Source organism: Anopheles coustani, chromosome 3 (assembly GCF_943734705.1).
Source record: "Anopheles coustani chromosome 3, idAnoCousDA_361_x.2, whole genome shotgun sequence".
Lineage (NCBI taxonomy): Eukaryota > Metazoa > Arthropoda > Insecta > Diptera > Culicidae > Anopheles > Anopheles coustani.
This window is the reverse complement of record NC_071288.1, coordinates 85577485-85598050: the sequence shown is the minus strand read 5'-3', so window position 1 is coordinate 85598050 and position 20566 is coordinate 85577485. Positions and strand designations below refer to the sequence as shown.

General features: G+C 45.2%; 1 protein-coding gene across 1 annotated transcript in view; it reads left to right on the top strand.

Annotated features, from left to right (window-relative positions):
• The window catches only part of LOC131259337 (uncharacterized), a 35658-nt gene extending 15902 nt beyond the window's left edge, over positions 1-19756 (top strand). The window contains exons 4-9 of the mRNA XM_058260802.1: positions 10604-10830; positions 11011-11202; positions 18035-18903; positions 19026-19236; positions 19350-19424; positions 19519-19756. Coding sequence (XP_058116785.1) covers positions 10604-10830; positions 11011-11202; positions 18035-18903; positions 19026-19236; positions 19350-19424; positions 19519-19590 — 1646 coding nt within the window. The 3' untranslated portion in view covers positions 19591-19756. The remainder of the gene's footprint in view (positions 1-10603; positions 10831-11010; positions 11203-18034; positions 18904-19025; positions 19237-19349; positions 19425-19518) is intronic.
• Positions 19757-20566: the final 810 nt, after the last annotated feature.

The window sequence follows — 20566 nt, the reverse complement described above, 5'->3', positions numbered from 1 at the left end:
TTGCAAGATTTTGGACGCAACAACTGTAAATCATTTGATTTTTACGATTTTCACAGATGGAGCTTCACAAATGAATTCCAGTATACTTATCTTTCGTGTTGAGTTTATGTTTACTAGACTTTTTAATCTAACGGGTCAGTTTGCTTGGCGTGTCAACTGTAATAGAGTGTTGGCGTGTAGATAAAATAAAGGTACGATGAATTCGGCGAAAACTATATAAAGTGGTCACGTATAATGAATAAAACAAAGATAAAACATGTTTTTTTACCAACAATTTTGTCTTTCGAAACTTTCTTTTATAATTTGATTATTGATCTTTTAATATGAACATATGATCCTTTTTCAAGTAGTTTGTTTTTACTTCTTGAATCATAAACAATTTGTTTAAATTTCGTATTTTTATACATGTTTCTTTTTGATAGTAGTTTCCAAATAAAAAACAAAAATTTGATTATTGAAGAGAATCATCTTTCGCTACATAACTTGTTCATGGAGATGAATCCTTGCCACTTTTCCGGTCTCGGTCGAAAAAGGTCGAAGTCAAATTAACCTACTAATTGCGTACAATTCGGGGTTCGATTACAATTGTCACTTTCAAACGGCGACACTGCCAACGGCACTCCACGGTGGCTGGAAAATGTTGTGAAAATGCCTAACCACCCTCTAACAAAGAATCAAATTACCTAAACATGCTACTGCCGCCGACGCAGTGCAACAACACCGCGCGCGAGTGGCATTGAAAAACTTCAATCATGCACCGGAAAAATGATCGATTATGTCTGCGTGTGCTGCGCAGGAAGGAGGGAGAGGGGAAGCAGGACGTTCAAACCGGACGAAACCGTGACCCTCCGGTTCTGCGGCAGATCTCCCGGACCATTCCCCTTCCTTTCCGACTATTCGGCGGGCACACGATTAGAGTTGCAATAGATAATTTGCAAACTGCATGCCTGATTGCGGCGCAGTTTGTGCAGTTGCAGTTCGAAGTGTCGTAGTGTCGCAGTTGCACCGCAGTTTCCTACCGAGCGCAGGGCAGCCACCCATCCGTCGGGACAGTTGACATGCTCTTGCCTCGATGGCGATGATAATGATGATGATGATGACGACAACGACGACGACGACGACGACGACGACGATGGTGATGTGACGCACACGACTGAACTGCGCTCACTCACTCTTCGCACTGACCGTTTCGCGCGGTGCATCCGTGAGGTGCATTTGAATTGAATGCAATTTTTGCAAACTGCATCAACGTTGCCGAATATGGACACATCGTGCTGCTGCTGCTGCTGTTGCCAGCGAATGTTTATAAACCACTTGCCAGCGGACACAAATGGCTTCTAAATGCTAATTATGGCAGTGCGGGAAGGATTGATTTTTTTCCCGTACAAACGAGAATCGTCAGAAAGAGGTGAAAAAAATATTCAATTAATGTAATGCTATAACGAACACGAGCGTTATTCCATCGGCCACAACTTAAAATGTACACTTTCAATGTAATCTATTTTGCCAAATTCTCGTAGAAAGATTCCTTTTAGATTGTTGACATGAATTTACGTTTTCCAAATTAATGAGAAAATCGAGTTCAAGCCACAAAGAAAGTTCGACAAACCTATCCCGTGAGTGATTTCATCCCCCCTATGTTTGATGGATAGTGAAAATGCTGCTCCCTCGAATGCAGACGGTCGCCACCGGAACAGGGAAGTGTGTGCGCGGCGCGTTACGATGATCGATGGTCAAACGTTGAATGTCATCATCAGTTGATGCGTTTTCGCAACATCCGCACGTTCTAGTTTGGGCACGGGGCCGGAGTGACCCGGCACACACAACAATGAGTAATTTTCTGACGTTGCTCGGTCCAAAAAGGTGGCCGTTGCCCGCCACGGTGGAAAACACCGATTTTCCACCACCCCTGCAACAGACACGTGAGCAAGGACAAGGGTGAAGGAAAGGTGGCAGAGGATGGCGACATGCTAAATTGATCACCCTCCGAATGCGACCGTGAGAGGAGGTGGAAAATCGCAACCAACACCAACTGTCCCACGTGGAGCAGGAAAAACTCACTGGGCACGGTGAAAAACTCAAAACTCCCACCACACATCATCACCACTCGCAGCGGGAAAGCCCCATCGGCATTATCGTGTGTCGCCGTCGGGAGTGGAAATCACGTAGGAAAAATTTTATAACAATTTAAAATTCGTCCGTACGTGAAGCAAATATTTTATCATTATTAGCGTTGTTAACCTCCTCGTGGCCCAAGTGGGGTGGAAGAGTGAGCCCTGTGGAGGAGGTGGCGAAGGTGAGGAAACAAAAAATCACTTTAGCGACAGCATGTGATGTTTCTATTAGTTGTTCGTGGCTTCATGGGTGGACACACAGTTCAGAAAACGAGTATGTTATGGGTTGTCTTTTTTCCGTTTGTTCATTTCTGTTGCCTTTTTATATTCTGCCGTTGGAAGTGGCAGTTTTTCTACTGGTTGCCCCTTTAGGAGCTTAGGCCACCAATACACGACCAAAATTCGCTTATTTCTGTCTTTTCAATATGTTTAATCCTTGAAAATTAATATTTCATCGTTCATCGTTCATTTTAATTGAGAAAAAGTTGTTTCTAGATAAGACTATTTTTCTAGTTTTTTTACAATAATTTACATCCTTTTATTTCTTTGAAGGAGTATGGGTGTGTATAGTTGTCATCAAAAGCTAGTTCAAACAAATAGTTTGACAAATATGGTACACGCGTCACAGTTCGTAGAACCTTGTCCCATTCGATCCATAAACTTTGAGGAATAGATTCACTTAAAGTGCATAATTTCGCACGAACCGATTGTGACCGTCTATGAGTACCTTAATCGAGCATAACAACGACAGGGGCATGACATTTCCCGCACCATCGAACCGGATCGCCCGCTCCGATATGAGTGTTGAACATTACGATTGTGTCACGGCGACTTTGAGTCGTTGAGTTGGAGGCATTTTGGCCACTTCTGACGGTGAACAGTGTGAACATATCTCGGGAACCAAGAAGCAAAACAAAACACCAACCAACGGCGAGCGAATATGTCGAACGTGTGCTTTTCGGCGCGTGGAAAAAATAGATAAACGAAGAAAAAGGGAACGAAACGTTCGGGTGCAAAAACATGCAGCCCTTCAATGCCAACCAAAACGGACACAATGCGAAATGAAAATGTCACTACATAAGTGGAAACAAGTGGAACCTGATGGTCGCCGATGGTTGTTTAACGTGCCGGGGTTGCGTACCGTTTATTACCTTTTTTTTCATCTGAACCTTCCCTGGATCAAGCGTTTCATGAGTCGGTTTTAAAAAAAAAGTCCCCAACGATGCCATCACTCACTACTCACTCACCGACCGACGCGAGTCGTGGACAATAATCGTGGAATGCCGTGACTCCGCTTGCGAGCCAAAGCTCACCTTTGCAGAAGGTATGACTCGATCGACCGCTCGATCGATCAATTCGCGCAAACAGTGGCGTTGTGCAACCGGCAACGATCGGCAAGTGAAGGTAATTACAACACAGCGATCGTGTCCTTAACAAACGACGGTGTTTATCGATGAGCTCAGTTCGAGACACACTCGGGGACAGCATTCTGACGGCGGGTTCCGGTCGGTGATGATTTATTGCAATGATGAAGTTGTTAGCGTTTAGCGACATTCTTCTGGCGTAATTCCGGGGGAATCAGGTGGCGACAAGATCCAAGACACTTTGATTACCAACTATAGCTATTAAAGAGCGTATTCGAATCCGATCATTGTTTGTTTAAGAAAAGGGTCTAATAATAAAGTGGAGTGGATCAATCTAAAATCTTTTGGATAGTCACGTTTAACCTTGTTATAACTGTCAATAAGCAGTGTTTCTTAAATTTCTCGAAATAATTGAAGAAATGTTTTTATAAGTGCAATTGTATCTATAATTGGTTTTCAAATGCCCATTATAGTTTTATTCGTGTTATACAAAATTATCGATCCTATGTTTATAAAATTGGCTTGAACAACTCGACATAAAATTGTACCATTAACATGGGTGTCAAATTGTTTAAATTATTGTGTTTTTTAGCTCGTAATGCAATAATTTAACAACATTAAAGTTGTTATTATGACATCCCACTATGGAACTTGATCAAACACATATCTAAAGTCCTGAGGTTTCCTTAAAACAAGCGAAACAATGAAAATCTGCTGCTAGAATCTTAGGTCTCGCGTAGTTCATCATACAATCGTGAATAAATACATTCTAACTGAAAAAAGAATTTACTTTCTTTTTTTAAAGTTGATGTACTTATTGGGAAATTAATCAAATGTAATCTTTCTGTAATTCTTCAAATGTATCTGACTTAAAACATTAAATGCCTCGAATTGAACTCACTCGTCCGTTTTCTTGTATTCGTCCTTGTCCCAACCGATTTGGGTATGACATTTTGCGATCTTAATCAAACGCCCAACTGGCCACCGTCACGCTGCTGGACGCCGTATTTGTTTCGAATTTAATTAATCGAACCGTCGGGAGTGATCCTTCTCCATCGACTAACCTTGTTGGACGTTTCCGTTGACAACGCATAAACATTTATGCGGCTTCTCCATCACCCGGAAATGACACGAGCCGATTCGATTTGTCCATAATGGAAGCGGAACGTTTAACGATCGCTGACGGTTCGCCAACAAATAAACAAAACGGAAAATGGCGAAGCGAAACTCCACACTTCAGAAATTCGCCCGCCGCGGTTCGGGCACTAATTCAATAATGAAGAAATCATTTCCACTTTCGCCGTTGGGACGAAAAGGACCGAACCGATCGAGGATGGGGACCGAACAAGGACATCCAGGCCACACTCGAGTCGAGCCGGGGCAGCATTCATGACCATCAAGGGGGGGAGTGATTTGTGATACATTTCGAGTTCGTATCGGTTTTTGCTCGTTCGGTCCGGTTCCGCGGGTTGATTTATCTGTACGCCGCTTAATTGGATCAGACTGAGGACAAAACTTAGGCAACCCACAATTTGCTTTTTGCTCGCTCTCGATGTCGCTCTCCTTACTATTATCGTTATTAGTTCGTAATTCCGTTTCGATTCGATTGCAAAGATGGTGCGTTCCAAGCACAGAGAAAAAAACGCTCCTTCCAACCAACCACCAAGTGATAGTGTGTGTGTTTGTGTAGATGTGTGCGTATTAAATGACAATCGATCTCACCCTGATCGATTCGAGCGAAATTGAGGCCGTTGAGACTTGGCGGCGTGACGTTGTAGGGCACTTTTAAATGAAATGTTCCGTACGCCCGGTGAGTTAATTGAGCCACAGGCATCAACCTTCCTCATAAGGGCACACACCGAGAAGCAGGGTAGAGAGAAAAGAATGTCCGTGTTCGGTGGAGTTAGTTTACACCGAACGATCCCTGTCGGGGACAGAATTCCTTCAATACCTCACGAGGCAAAGAGACGAACGAAGCGATGTCCCTTCGGTACATGGAACAAAAAACATAAGACCCATCGTGCTCCGGAAGAGGAAAGGGGCTTCCAGGGGTGCCAGAAAGGTAAGGCAGAAAGTCGGCCAAAAACTTTTGTGCCAGCACTTTTCAGCACACTATCATAATACGATAAATACGGAGCGTAAATAAATAAATTACTGCTGGTAATAATCTCCGCTAATTTATTGGTGGCAATTATTCTTGACTCCGCCACATCCACTGCGCGCCCCTTTCCGAGGGCCAACGTGCAACAAAGCGCGGGACCAACTTGGTGACAACTCATGCCCGGTGGACACCGGTGGAAAACCCCTCGCCGATGCACAGTAGCAAATCTCTACCGCAAACAGTTAAAGTCGATTTATTAACATAAGGAAGAAAAAACCAAGCACCACACAAATGTTCTAATTACAGCGCGTTACGATACCATTCTGATGATTCACGATTCCGACGTTCGAAAACGGTTCGAAACTACTTGCACTAAAACCGTGCGACCCAGGGCCAAACGTCCTTCAGCCTTCAGTCAGCTAGCCAGCCTTCGGTTGATCCGATAATTGAAGGCAAGCGCATTTGAAGTGTGGCCCCCGTAGGTTTCGCCTCGACTGTGGTTTGATTTAGTGACAGCTGTTGCCAGCTGTGACGTTCGGAAAACAGTGGCAACGCTGAGCTGTGTGGCAAGATCCGGCATCCGAAGAGGGGTTGGACAAGTGTCGACAGCTTTGTCTGGAACATGCTACAACAACTAAAGTCCAGAAGTGTTAATTGGGTGCAATTTACAATGGGGAACACTTTAAGCAGAAATTCGCCTAAGGTTCGGGAGAAAGGATTTGGTAAGAACTAGACGACGGTTGTTCACGGTTTACTCAAACTGTGCAATGCGTTGCTCATATTTCTGACATTTAAATATTCCTAATCCTTCGATTTTTAGATTCGTCGTGAGTTCTCGTTTTGGTCTGTTGAATTCTAAATTTTATTTAGACTGTTATGTTTACATTACTTTTTGCTACTAGAGATGTCTCATTTGGAATTCATTGCGAAGCATTGTCGTGACTTATGTATACCAAGATCCTCATTTTATTACTCATTTTAAAAACCCTTGGCCGTTTTTTCCTTTTGTGACCATTTTTTAAGATCTTTCAACAACAACGGTATAAGTATTAACAGGTTTGACAAAATTAATGCCTATTAAACAAAAGTAACAAAATTAACCCTCTTGGAGCAAGGCAAAAATTAACAAATATGATTTCACCCAGATTCATAATTTTATAGAAAAACTGTTGAGTTCTTCCATGCAAGTAGAAGTATGTAGACTCTTTCCAAACGTTACAGTGATACCTGATTGTGGAATTAGCAAGCACGTTTAAGCTTTCTATAAAATGACTTGCTTATAAGGAACTGAACATATAATTGAACTGATCAAATATATATCATTCATCCATTATACAAATTGTTTGTTAAAGCAAAGGATAAAAGAAAAAACATATTTTTTTTTTCTAATTCTAACCAACATAAGATAACAATTTCCATTGCCAATGTTTCAAATTTGACGAAAATTATATGTTTTAAACGTGTAGAGGACGCTGACTGATTTGTCTTCCTATTCATGCTGTTCGCAAGCTTGCCGTCTTAACATTCCAGAACTTAATGAGTAATTTAATATGCATAATGCCAACACATCATAGAAGATCTTAGTGGTCAAAGTGGTAATTTTATAAATCACTTAATTTCACAACAAAAACATCTAAACCTAAACAACAATAAACTTTTACGTTTAAAGACTTTCAGTATCAAATTTTCCTTGTGTTCCTTTACAATACTGAAAAACTTCAACTATGTCACGGAATCTATATTTTTACAAGATAATTTATATCTTCTATTTATATCATTAAATGACGTTTATATTATGGTTTATTTCATATCGTACCACATTTCCGTCTAACCGTTTTCCTCAACATAATCCAAACAAAAAATCTAATAACCACAGTAATGTGTCTTTTCCAAACAAACCCTTTTCTTTCCCTTCGCCCCAAACAGGCGGACTTCCGGGACGTTTATTTTCTGCCAAAAAAAAACGCCATGATGAAGATGCAAGAAAGGGCTTTATTACTTCACACCCCGCCGGGCGGGCCGAGTGGGCAATCTTGCACGCACAATTTCCGAAAATTCTCGACCGAAAGAGTTCCGCAAACGGGCGGACAATTTCGAACCGTCGCCGAATCGTGACGAAGTGTGTCCGTGGAAATAGAGCGAAGCAAAAGAAAAACTCGCCACGGCCTCGTGAAAAAAAATGCACACAGCATGAGCAAAAGTAAAAGTAAAAATCCCATTTAACGCTTAACGCATCACTTTTATTCAATTTCGGCCTGCTTTCACCCACTCAATCGTGTCGGTCGGGAAAGTGAGCGCCTGCAAATGTCCACTTTCTTTTCGGTGACAACAAGATTGCGGAAGTTCAACAGGACTTCCGCCACTGATCGGGATGATGTGGCTTAAGTTTTTCTTCTGTTCCTTTTTTGCATTTAACTTTTCCAATTCTTCACACCCTAGAGCCAATACAGGGAGCACAAAGGTGGCTCTAAAGGAACATCTGAGAAGAAGAAGCTGGAGAAAAAAAAGGATGCCAGCGGGAAGAGATACTTGTCGGATTAAACGACAGAAAAAAAAACCCTAAACTTAAAAAAACGAACGAAATCGCGTTAAGATGAGTTGCAATTGCGCCTCTAAGATCAGACGAAAGATGACGCTTGACTTCCTTTTGTAATATCCTTTCGCACCGAAGTGGCACAATTGGGTGACGAGTTTTTTACCAACGACTTTTGAAGGGCACCTTGTTTGAATTTGTGGGTGATATACTTGAACGCAAAGGCAAAAAAATCTGTTAAAATTCAATTACATCTGGGCTCAATATAGGAGGGGGGGAAAACTCTCCCGGGTTACGAAAAGGAAAAACAAAGCTGCTAAACTGAATTTCATTAAGTGGATAACAGGATTTGCTGCCGATTTTTTGACGTCTTTTCGTTCGGACAAGAAAAAGGAAAACTAAAAAGATACGAGAACAAAAGTTGAGAAAACATTTCCATTTATTCTTTAACATAAATTAACATTTCCTCCAACAAAAAATACAATTCAATGCGGGAAAACCATTCCTCGGTAATCAGAAACTCGCGTGAAATCGAACACTGCCCATCATCACACACCGACAACTTTATCATGCTGACAATTTTCAATCTTCCCACACCGGAAGCGGGCGAGTGCCGTGCGTGATAACCGCTGACCATAGATTTCAATTAAAAGTTAATCATCTCTTTTTAATTTGCAACTGTGGCCCCACGCTGGACAAACCAGGGTCAGCCAATGTCCTGTTTGTTCGACTTGTTTTTTCATCGGAAGTGTCCGCCGATGCGGGGTGCGAAAAGCGGGGTAAAAATTAGAACGGAGGCTTGGAGGTTACGCACGGGTTAAATAGGAAAATCATAGGCAAAAAATCATTCGCTCTCGACGTCGCACAGTGACAGTCGCACAAATTGCCCCCAATTTACTGCTGACCAACCGCAAAACCCCCCGGGAAGCTCCGGAAGTGCCGACCAGTCCCGGGCAGTGGATTGGGCGCCGTTTCCCGTGTGGTCAATTTTTCCATTTTCCAAACATCATCCCAAGGCAACGCCATGTCCCCAGCCATTCGGCATGTGATGGCCACTGATAGCTCTCTGTTTCTGTCACCGGCGCTAATGACAATTGCTCGGAAAAGGGAGTTTTCCCCAATTCCAACTAATCACAGTGCCAAAGGGCTGTCTTAAAAACGGATCCCCCGTGTGGTGCCGTAAACGTACACCTTCATTTTCATATCACCAAACCACAAATTACTAGGTCCGGTCGAATAAACCCACTATAAACAGCACTCCACCGTAGTATGGAGAGTTAAGGATCCGTATCCTTCCCAATAGTGGCTCGGTTGAACACCTCTACCTTTTTTTTTTTGAGTGTAACACAATCCCTGATCCGTTTCACTGCTTTCCCGTGCAATGCAGGGAAAGAAAAACTCCCCACCGGTCGCCGGGTATTGTAACCATCCGTAACCGGATCACCGAAAGGACATGATCATTCCGCTTACCCGTCCCAAACCGGAACGGCCCGGAGAGAGTTTAGGAGATGTAATGTGTCGCATTTGAAAACCACTTTAACCACTATAAATTTCCTCCCATCATGCTCTTTCCTTGCGGCGCAAAAGTGTCCTAAATCTGGATGGATGTTTCTCCTGCTCCCAAAATGGAATAAAAAGGCACAAGCAACGGGCGGGATGTAGATGACAAAATTTTTACACAAACTTTCCTCGTTTGCCAGCGCAAGGAAAACAGAACTACGCATCCACACCACCCGTCTGGACACGTCAGCATTCGGGTGACACGTTTTGTGCACCGCACGTACATACCCTTGCCGACACCCAGTCCCTTTCCCTTTATGAGACGGATAGTCGGGATGGAATAACTTCTCCGCCACTGCCAGCTGCTTGGAAAGTTTTCCATTTTCTGCAACATTACACACTATTACCCGGGCACTGGAAGGGCCTTGAGGCGAGAGAGCGAAACCGATTGCCGTTGCACATCCGAAGCCGAACCCGGAACGGAAAAGCGATGTTTTGCAGTCAAATTCCATTACCGTTGCAGTGTGACTCGGGCGTAATGTGACCGAGCCGGATTGCATTAGTCGGTATTTCCCTGCAGCAAGCGATTGCAGCAGACGGAATTGTTAACATATTTCCGGTGAACTTTTACCAACGAACTGTTTGCCGCTTCGATGTTGCATTCTGTAGATGAGATTACATTTTCAAACTCCTTGTATTAGTGTAGTGTTGCAACATGATTTAGTATTAGACATGAGCCAGGTACGAAATGCGATACTTAAGAGGTTTTAAAATTGAACAAACATAATTCCATTATCTACGAAAACTTCCAACCAAACCACTTCACAAAATGACAATGTAAAGTTATTTCGGATATAATCATAATTTTAAAGAAATTGATAATTTTAAAGAAAACTATTTTATTTATAAAAAAATTCATAAAGTATATTGAAGGAGAGTTATAGGGTTATAATCAATTTCAAACGTTATGTTGTTTCCTTATCTTCAACAGGTATCGGCCCGCCGAAGAAATCGTTCGTCGGGACGCCACCACCGAACGCGTGCCCCATCTGTGGCGTTCAGCTCTCACCAAGTGACCTGGAGACCCACTTCTCAGCCGAACTGACGCGGCTCACCAAGATGACGACCCACGCGGAGCGGCTCGAGCTCCGGCGGACGCTCAGTGTCGATCTGCACACCGTGCAGAACAACCTGCAGGGCCGAACGAGCCGTTGGGAGGTGAGTACAAGCGCCCAGGGGTTCCGGACGCGGATAACCCAATGACATCCTTGGAAACCGCAAATCGACAGCGAGCGTCACTTACTCTTCGGGATGCAAGATGATGAGTTTTTAAATTTCATTTTCCTTGATCCGATCAATTTCGGGAACTGCTTCCATGGCTCTCCCACCCCCCTGCAGACGTTCAAGAACATCCGAAACAAGCGCCAGGATCGGCTGCGCGGGAAGCTGCGGAAGCGGAAGTTCGACGGCGAGGACGGCTTCGGGCTGCAGCTGACGAACATTAACTGCCAGTCGTGCCCGGTGTGCCACGGGCGATTGCAGCGGACGCAGGAGGAAATTGCGCAACACATCGAGGAATGCGTCAGAAAGGTTCGTACGGCATTATCGCACCCCCGTTTGCATGCAATTTTTCAGTTTTCCCTCCCAGAAAAGGGAAATAGACGGTATCGAAAAAAGAAAATATATCTAACACCGAACACTCGTTTCGAATGTCAAACAAACTGGAATACACATTTGTCAAGTGTTAATCTTTTTAGACCTTTCGATAACTTCTACAAGACCATTTTAAAACCTAAAGAACGTAATTTTTTATGAAAATAGAATTTGGCGTCCATTTCTTATACACTTATTGTTTTAACCAAATTTCAATTTTGATAACGTGTTGATCTTGTTACAAAATATGTTACCACCCGAGTGATTTTTAAAAGTATCCTTTCGTGACAGAAGTAAAACAAGAGTGAACAGAAAACAAAATTTTGTTTTTTCACAATTCATTCATTTTATTAAAGACTCCAAAAAGAAAAATGAGCAAAACACTTGTAAAATATTAGTTTGTTAAACTTTTTCATAAAAGTTGCATTTATCATGACGAAGATAAATGAATTGAAATCAGTTTTCATATCCGTTGTTTAATATTTGATATGCATTTGAGCTAGTTGGTAAATATGAATTTTCAAATATTACTTGACTACCGTATTCAAACTAGTATTGTGCTTAATAAATCTTTTGACAAGATTCATTCATATGAATCTTCCATCTAAGATTCATTAAGATGGATTCGTGAATTTTCGTAGTTCCACTCCGAGACTCGTAGTGATCGGACGCTCTTTTACGAAGCAGAGCAAATAGTTTATCTCCGCAAAATAGAGCAAGCCTAACAATGGCAGCTTTGAGAAGTACCCTTCGGGTGGACTTCTCAAAGATTCCTAAAAGGCCTCCCGTGATGGAGGCAACGACCTTCGTGATGACAAAGCTGGGTCTTACCAGCAACAACATCAGCTCAATCCGGATGAAGCCAGCGACATCCGCAATGTTTATCCGTGTGAAGGAGCAGAGCCTCGCTCTAAGAACCGTCGAGCAGAACGACGGAAAGCACTCGCTAGAATGCGACGGGAAGCATTTCCCGATCCCGATCACCATGGTCGACAACTCCGTGGTCGTGAAAGTCCACGACTTGTCTGAAGATGTTTCAGACAAGACAATCTCGGATTTCTTCTCCCGCTACGGAGAGGTGCGCGCGATTCGAACCGGCGTTTGGGCAAAACCTTATCCATGCGCCGGAATCCCGGACGGATACCGCTATGTGACAGCGGTTATCACAAAGCCGGTGCCTTCGTACGTCACTATCGGAGGTGAAGAAACAATGGTGACCTACCGGGGCCAGCACCAAACGTGTCGTACCTGTGGGCTTTCGGTGCACCATGGCATGACCTGCACCCAAGGCAGGAAACTAGTTGCTCAAAAGGCAAGTGTGAACGAGAGATTATCGTACGCGTCTGCCCTGCAAAGTTCAGCAACATCAACGACACGCGCATCTGCACCGGTTGCACCACCAAAAAGCGTCCCGGCGAGCGCACCGTCCGTCCCGGTGCGTACACCAACCTTACCAGCGAGCGCACCGGCCGTCCCGGCGAGCGCACCGGCCGTCCCGGCGAGTGCACCGGCCGTCCCGGCGAGTGCACCGATCATCCCGGTGAGCACATCAACCGTCCTGGCGCGCACACCGACCGTCACGGAGGTCGCACCGGCCGTCCCGGCATCATCACCAAGAACGCCTACAACGTTGCCAAGCGACTCGATAGGCGTAGTAAATACGGCACCGGGTGCTATAACTAAGCCCGTCGTCTCCAGTCTGCTGCGAGCAAGTTCGCTGAACTTGACATCTGGCGCCAAAATCCATCAAGCTTCAAGATCGGCAGCAACATCGGAGGCCGACTCGGACATGGAAACGGAGCAGTGCCAGGTTTCGTCGCTGCCTTTCCTCGCCCCTCGCATTCCCTCTCCTACTCCTTCCACATCATCCGTGCTGGTGACAGGTAAGAGAAGATCGGACGAGACGGTAGAGACAGACGGACCGGGAGTTCGGACGGAGGCGCCGCCCAAGCGCAAGCCTGGCCGTCCCCCCAAAAACCCTGGGCTGCTAAAACCCCCGACACAAGACCCGAAGCCGACAGAACGAGACTCGCGCTAATTTGGTTGAGATGGATGAATCGCTGAAATCGATCATTTTCGCATCGATTAATATCAATGCGATCTCCAACTCGACTAAATTAGATGCTTTACGGAGCTTCCTGCGGAATATTGACGCTGACGTTGTATTCTTGCAGGAGGTTTATGACTCTGACTTGACGCTCCCTGGGTACAATATTGTAACGAACGTTGACCACACAAGGAGAGGTACTGCGATCGCTATTCGCGAACCGATAAAATTTTCTCACGTCGAACGCAGTTTGGATTCACGTCTCATCTGCGTTCGGCTTGAGAATAATTCCACATTATGCAACATCTATGCTCCGTCAGGAACGCAGCGTAGAGCGGAGCGGGAACTGTTCTTCAACCAGACGATAGCCTACTACCTGCGGAATGTACCAGGACCGGTCATTCTGGCAGGGGACTTCAACTGTGTGTTGAAGTCCAAGGACGCTACCGGTGGAGGGAGTCAGAGCCTTGCTTTGCAAAACGTTGTGGATGGATTAGCTTTGTGTGACAGCTGGGAGGCCATCAGAGGAAACGATGTTGAGTTCTCCTACATCACACGTGGTTCCGGTTCGCGAATCGATCGCTGTTACGTCTCCAAGACTATGAACGACCAACTGCGTAACACGCATATGCACTTGGTGTCGTTCTCAGACCACAAGGCACTTACGGTACGTCTCTGCCTTCCGAACATACCTGACGCGCGACGAAATGGCTATTGGCAACTACGGCCACATATTTTGACAGCCGAAAATATAGATGATTTTAGGGGCAAGTGGAATTATTGGACAAGACAACGAAGGAACTATGGTTCCTGGATGGAATGGTGGATTTGTTTCGCCAAACCAAAAATTAAATCGTTTTTCCGTTGGAAAACGAACCAAAAATACTCCAACTTCCGCTTGCTTCATAACATCCTCTACGCGGAGTTAAGGTCCTCATATGATCGGTATTTGGCAGATCCTAGTGAGCTGTCTAATATTAATCGTATAAAAGGGGAAATGCTCCTCCTTCAGAGGCGTTTCTCTGAGGACTTTGCTCAAATAAACGAAACGAGAGTAAGTGGTGAAAAAGTTTCCACTTTTCAGCTTGGAGAACGAAGGCAGGGTCGTACCGTGATTTCAAGCCTAAGAACTGACGATGACGTTATTATAGACAACCCTGACGAACTATTGAACTATGTTCAGACGTACTACAGGGACCTGTACTCCGACGAACCGACGTACCCTGACCTGTCTTTCGCATGTCACCGTGCAATTCCCGAGGATTGTCAAACCAACAACGGTTGCATGGATGAAATTACCGTGAGTGAAATCCTTCATGCAATTGAAAAATCGAAACCTCGGAAGTCACCTGGTCCTGATGGAATCCCAATAGAGTTTTATCTACGGACATTTGAGGTCATTTGGAAAGAACTAGTATTAGTTCTCAACGAAGCCCTCAATGGCCATATTCCGGAGAGTTTCGTTAATGGGGTCATTGTCCTCGGAAGAAAGAAGGGTGATGGGTGCACGTTATCCTCCTACCGCCCGATCTCTCTCCTTAACACGGATTACAAACTCCTCTCGAGGATATTGAGGATTCGGCTTGGAAGAATTATGGATAAGTGGCAGGTGATATCACCGGCGCAGAAATGCAGCAACAAGCCCGCCAATATTTTCCAGGCCGTACTCTCTGTTAAGGAGAGAATCATAGATCTAAAGCGGAGGAGGAAGTGTGGAAAGCTCGTCTCCTTCGATCTTTCGCAGGCGTTTGACCGTGTTGATAGGGGCTTTCTGTTTGAATCGATGGTCTCCTTGGGTTTCAATCCGGATCTCGTCTGCCTTTTGAGGAAAATTGGAGAACAGTCCTCTTCTCGTGTCCTTGTGAACGGCTCTCTATCCTCTTCCTTTCCTATCCAACGCTCCGTGCGACAAGGAGATCCCTTGTCAATGCACTTGTTTATCCTATACCTTCATCCCCTCATCACTAGAATCGAAGGTATTTGCTGCGATCCGGATGACCTGGTCAATGCTTATGCTGACGATGTCTCAGTGGTGAGTACGTCCCCTTCCAAAATTGAGCGAGTGAGAGCGGCAATCGAGGCTTTTGGTGTCTGCTCTGGTGCCAAACTAAATGTCCACAAGACTCTGGCTTTGGATATTGGAGCGGTATCAGACGGGCACCGGCTCTTAATACCATGGCTGCACACTGTGGAGCGCCTGCGGCTGCTTGGAATCCTTTTTTCCAACAACATTCGGGAAGCAGCCGGTCACAACTGGGACCTGGTGATCAACCAGTTTCGTCGGCTGGTGTGGTTACACAGGGTGAGAGACCTGAACCTTATGCAGAAAGTGGTTCTGCTCAACACCTTCTTGCTGCCGAAGCTGTGGTTCGTTGCGTCGGTTGTTGGTGCACGCGCAATGGACACAGCCAAGGTAACTAGCCTGGTAGGGTCTCTCCTCTGGAGCGGTGCTGGCGGAATACGGATCCCACTCCAACAACTGGCGCTGCCCCGAAACCGTGGGGGACTCAACCTCCACATCCCAGCTGTGACGACTATAGCCCTGTTGACCAACCGGTATGTGGTGGAACAGGAGTACCTGCGGATTGGTGCGGACCACATACAATACGCTGACAATCCGCCTGACATTGCAGCCATCCCATCAACATATCCATGCCTTCGGAGTGTTGTCCAGATACTCGCATACGTTCCCTCCCCTCTTAAGCAACACCCGTCCACTAGAGCGTTTCGCAAGACGCTAGTGCAACGTTTCCCAAATCCCAAAATCCAGGAACAGTTTCAAAATGTTGTCTGGAAGATGGTATGGAAGAACATCCATTCCCCGAAGTTGTCATCGGAACAGCGGTCGGCACTTTACCTTGTCGTGAACGGCAAGGTCCCACATGGCGATCTGCTAATGCGGATGGGACGCGCATCCTCATCGTCCTGTATGTTTTGTGTTGAATGTGACACCCTGGAACATAGGTTCACCTCTTGCACTCGCGTTATTGCCGCCTGGGACCTGCTGCAGCAGTGCATCAGGAATGAAGCTCCAGGGTGTCAGTGCTCGTTTCAATGTCTCCGTTTTCCAGTACTCCGCGGAATGAGTACTGCGCAACGAGTAAAAGTGCTTCGTCTGTATGCAAACTACATCATCCATATCATTGGAAACAATGATACTGCGATCGATCTAGCTGTCCTTAAATGTACATTGTTTCTTTGACACTATTGTAAAGACCATATTTATAAGCAAGTAAACTATTTTATAAATAAATAGTATGTTTTATAAAAAAAAAAAAAAATCAATTTCGGGAACTGCTTCCATGGCTCTCCCACCCCCCTGCAGACGTTCAAGAACATCCGAAACAAGCGCCAGGATCGGCTGCGCGGGAAGCTGCGGAAGCGGAAGTTCGACGGCGAGGACGGCTTCGGGCTGCAGCTGACGAACATTAACTGCCAGTCGTGCCCGGTGTGCCACGGGCGATTGCAGCGGACGCAGGAGGAAATTGCGCAACACATCGAGGAATGCGTCAGAAAGGTTCGTACGGCATTATCGCACCCCCGTTTGCATGCAATTTTTCAGTTTTCCCTCCCAGAAAAGGGAAATAGACGGTATCGAAAAAAGAAAATATATCTAACACCGAACACTCGTTTCGAATGTCAAACAAACTGGAATACACATTTGTCAAGTGTTAATCTTTTTAGACCTTTCGATAACTTCTACAAGACCATTTTAAAACCTAAAGAACGTAATTTTTTATGAAAATAGAATTTGGCGTCCATTTCTTATACACTTATTGTTTTAACCAAATTTCAATTTTGATAACGTGTTGATCTTGTTACAAAATATGTTACCACCCGAGTGATTTTTAAAAGTATCCTTTCGTGACAGAAGTAAAACAAGAGTGAACAGAAAACAAAATTTTGTTTTTTCACAATTCATTCATTTTATTAAAGACTCCAAAAAGAAAAATGAGCAAAACACTTGTAAAATATTAGTTTGTTAAACTTTTTCATAAAAGTTGCATTTATCATGACGAAGATAAATGAATTGAAATCAGTTTTCATATCCGTTGTTTAATATTTGATATGCATTTGAGCTAGTTGGTAAATATGAATTTTCAAATATTACTTGACTACCGTATTCAAACTAGTATTGTGCTTAATAAATCTTTTGACAAGATTCATTCATATGAATCTTCCATCTAAGATTCATTAAGATGGATTCGTGAATCTTTGCGAATTCGAATCTGCAAAACTTAATGAATCTTTCGAAACCTTAATGAATTTTCATGAATCTTTCATGGATCTGTCACGAATCTCCACCATTCTTTCATTGGCGTGGACAATGCGACAAAAAAAAGAGGGGTCTCTCGAACCTCTCAATGAAAGATTCATTAATCCTTAAAACGCAGAGAATCAATCAGGTTCATGAATCTGAATCTGATTCGCACAACTCCAATTCATACGTTAAAGTTTGAATTACACTACAATAGTACATCGATAAAATAAACTTCTTGCCCTTCAGTCCAGCTTTCACGATAAGATTGTGTCAATTCAAAGGACAAATATTTTAGTAAAGTTCGCGAACGTCATGTATCATTCAATCCATTGCAAAGCAATGGCAACAGAACAATTATCACTCGTCGCTCCCTTCGCTCTCATCACCCCTTAGTTAAACTTCCTGCCTAACCACGTCTCATCAAGACCTTCGCCACTCTTTACCCTCTTCTCGTGAAACAGCACCAACACCAGCACCAACAGGCGCAACAACAACAGCAACAGCAGCAGCAGCAGCAAACGCCACCCTCATTGCATCCCGCCCATCCACACCACCCGCACCATCACCCACACCACCCACAGCACCACCACCACCAGCAGCAACAGCAGCAAACGTCCCAGCAGACACCGGTGACGCCGGCAAGTCAGCAGTCTTCGCCCCAGGACGAGGATGAAACGGTCGACGTGGAGAGCTACGGTGACGAAACGTCCAACGGTGCGATCAATATGTCCTCGAACGTGATCCACCACACGAGCGCGACGGCCACCGGAAACGGTATGCTCCACACTCCCGGCCACAACAACAACAACAACAACATCATCAAGCCGGACAACAGCGTGCCCCTGACGAAGCTCCCACCGATGGAGGAGAGCGCGATCAGTTCGCTCAGTTCGATCGTGCCACACTGGGACCGTGGCAAGCCACGTCTCAACCTGCCGTTGAACTGCAAACAGGGCGCACTGATGGACGAACCACGTCCCTGGACGACGGTGGTGAAACCGAGGCTGATGACGGGACCGTTCGAGAGCGCCACGCAGGGATCCGGAGCGGGTGGAGCGACCGCTCCGACTGATCACTCCATCACGCGAGTCACTCCGACCAGCAGCGATCAGCGGATCGATGTCGACTACGACCAGGAGCACGACCACAGCCAGGACATGATCACCGACAACGACGAGGAGGTGATCGTGGACAACACCGACGACGAGGAGTGCATGAAACCGGTGCGGCCGCATCGACCGACCGCCCAGCACCTCAACGGTCACCCGGCGATGCCCTCGGCGATGAACGGTGTGCCGACACCGGCGAACGACAGCAGCAGCAAGAACAGGTAGGTAGGAACCGGGGCGACACACACGCACACCGAGAGGGCGTCCTACTCCGACTCCACAATCCCACGCCTGCCCGGACTAATCAGCGGCAAATACTTCCTCTTCTACGCCACGCAAGCAGCACGGAGGAGGCCACCTCATCCGTAGAGATCGACTCGGCCACCGACTCGATGTCGGCGTCGCGGACCGCCGGCACCACGCCCAACTCGGACTCGTACGTCAGCACCTCGGAGTCGGCGGAGCCGTCCTCGAAGGCGCAGGTCCTCGAAGAGCTTAAGGCCCGGATACGGGAGCTGGAGGGTTCGCCGCACTACAAGTGTTTCATATGTAAGGTTAGCTTTGTTCTACCCCTCTTCCTTTGCCAGACTTTGCCAGGACTTCCTTCAGCACTCACTGACCTCAACCGTTTGGCGTTCTCGCTCTTCTCATGTCTTTGTCTCTACAGGAAAAATGTAAAACATTGATCATATCGAAGATCTGCGGACATTATCTTTGCGAAGAGTGTTGGATCACAGAATCGGTAAGAAGAAGCGAAGAACCTTGCCACCCTCTGGTGTAACCGATCTGATGTACCATTTCCGTTTCTTCTTTCGCCTCTCTTCCCCTCAAAACAGGAATCGTCCAAATCTTGCCCACGGTGCAAGATCATCACAGCGAATTCGGATTTTAGGAAAATTCATGCTTAACCTGCGCGCTAGTAGAACAGTTTTATTTATTAGATGACGTATTAGTGTATTTATTACCCGGTGGTACCCACCTCCGCCCCGCCAAGCCGCACGAACTATCGAACGACTTTGAACGCTTATTGTTTTATACACAAAAGCCCAACCAAAACTGAAGCAACAAAGAACGCAACCCTCCGGCCAGCCCGCCAGTTAAATCCCAACCATTTTTCGCGTACACTGAATCGAAACTAAACGAAAACCCCTCGAAACCGAATCGAACTCCCGAAAAAGGGATGCAACAGTTGTGAGATATCTACGCGCAGAAAACATAAACACACATTCATCCACTTACACACGACAAACGTATCTCTGTTCATCTCTTGTTTGTAAAATTGTGAGGAAGTTGAAAGGCACATCGGAACGAAACAAGACGTTGACGTGAACCACGGTACGTTGAAGCGATGTGCAATAGGTTCTTCGATGTTTTCTGGTCATCGCCTGCTGCTTTCCCTTTCCCTTATGCTTCTGTGCTATGTCCTACCTGCCCCGCAGTAGGACCTACGAATGGTGACATAGAGCGTGGAAGCAATTTTCCGCGGAGCGAAAGTGATTTAGCTGGACACACGTGGGTCGTCGGGTTTTTCTCCCTCTAATCGAATCGTTGTTATAGAAAAAAACAATAAAAAATGAACCTTATCTGCTTTCTCATTTAACGCGTGGTCCAGTTGTAATGTGTTTAAATTGGAAAGAAACGATGCAAAACTCAATATGTCCCGAATGCCGATATCAACTTCTTGTATTAGTTTTTACTTTTTTTTAATGATTGTCAGTTTTGAAACAACATTAATTATACCTGCAAATATTGCGCTTTGTTTATGATGATGAAAATTATAATTTTTATGGAAAGCTCTACGAAAGAAATTCACAAAATTTTTAAACAAAAAATAATTTCACATCTTATTGATGTGCTGACATAACTATCGTTTAAGGTTTAAAT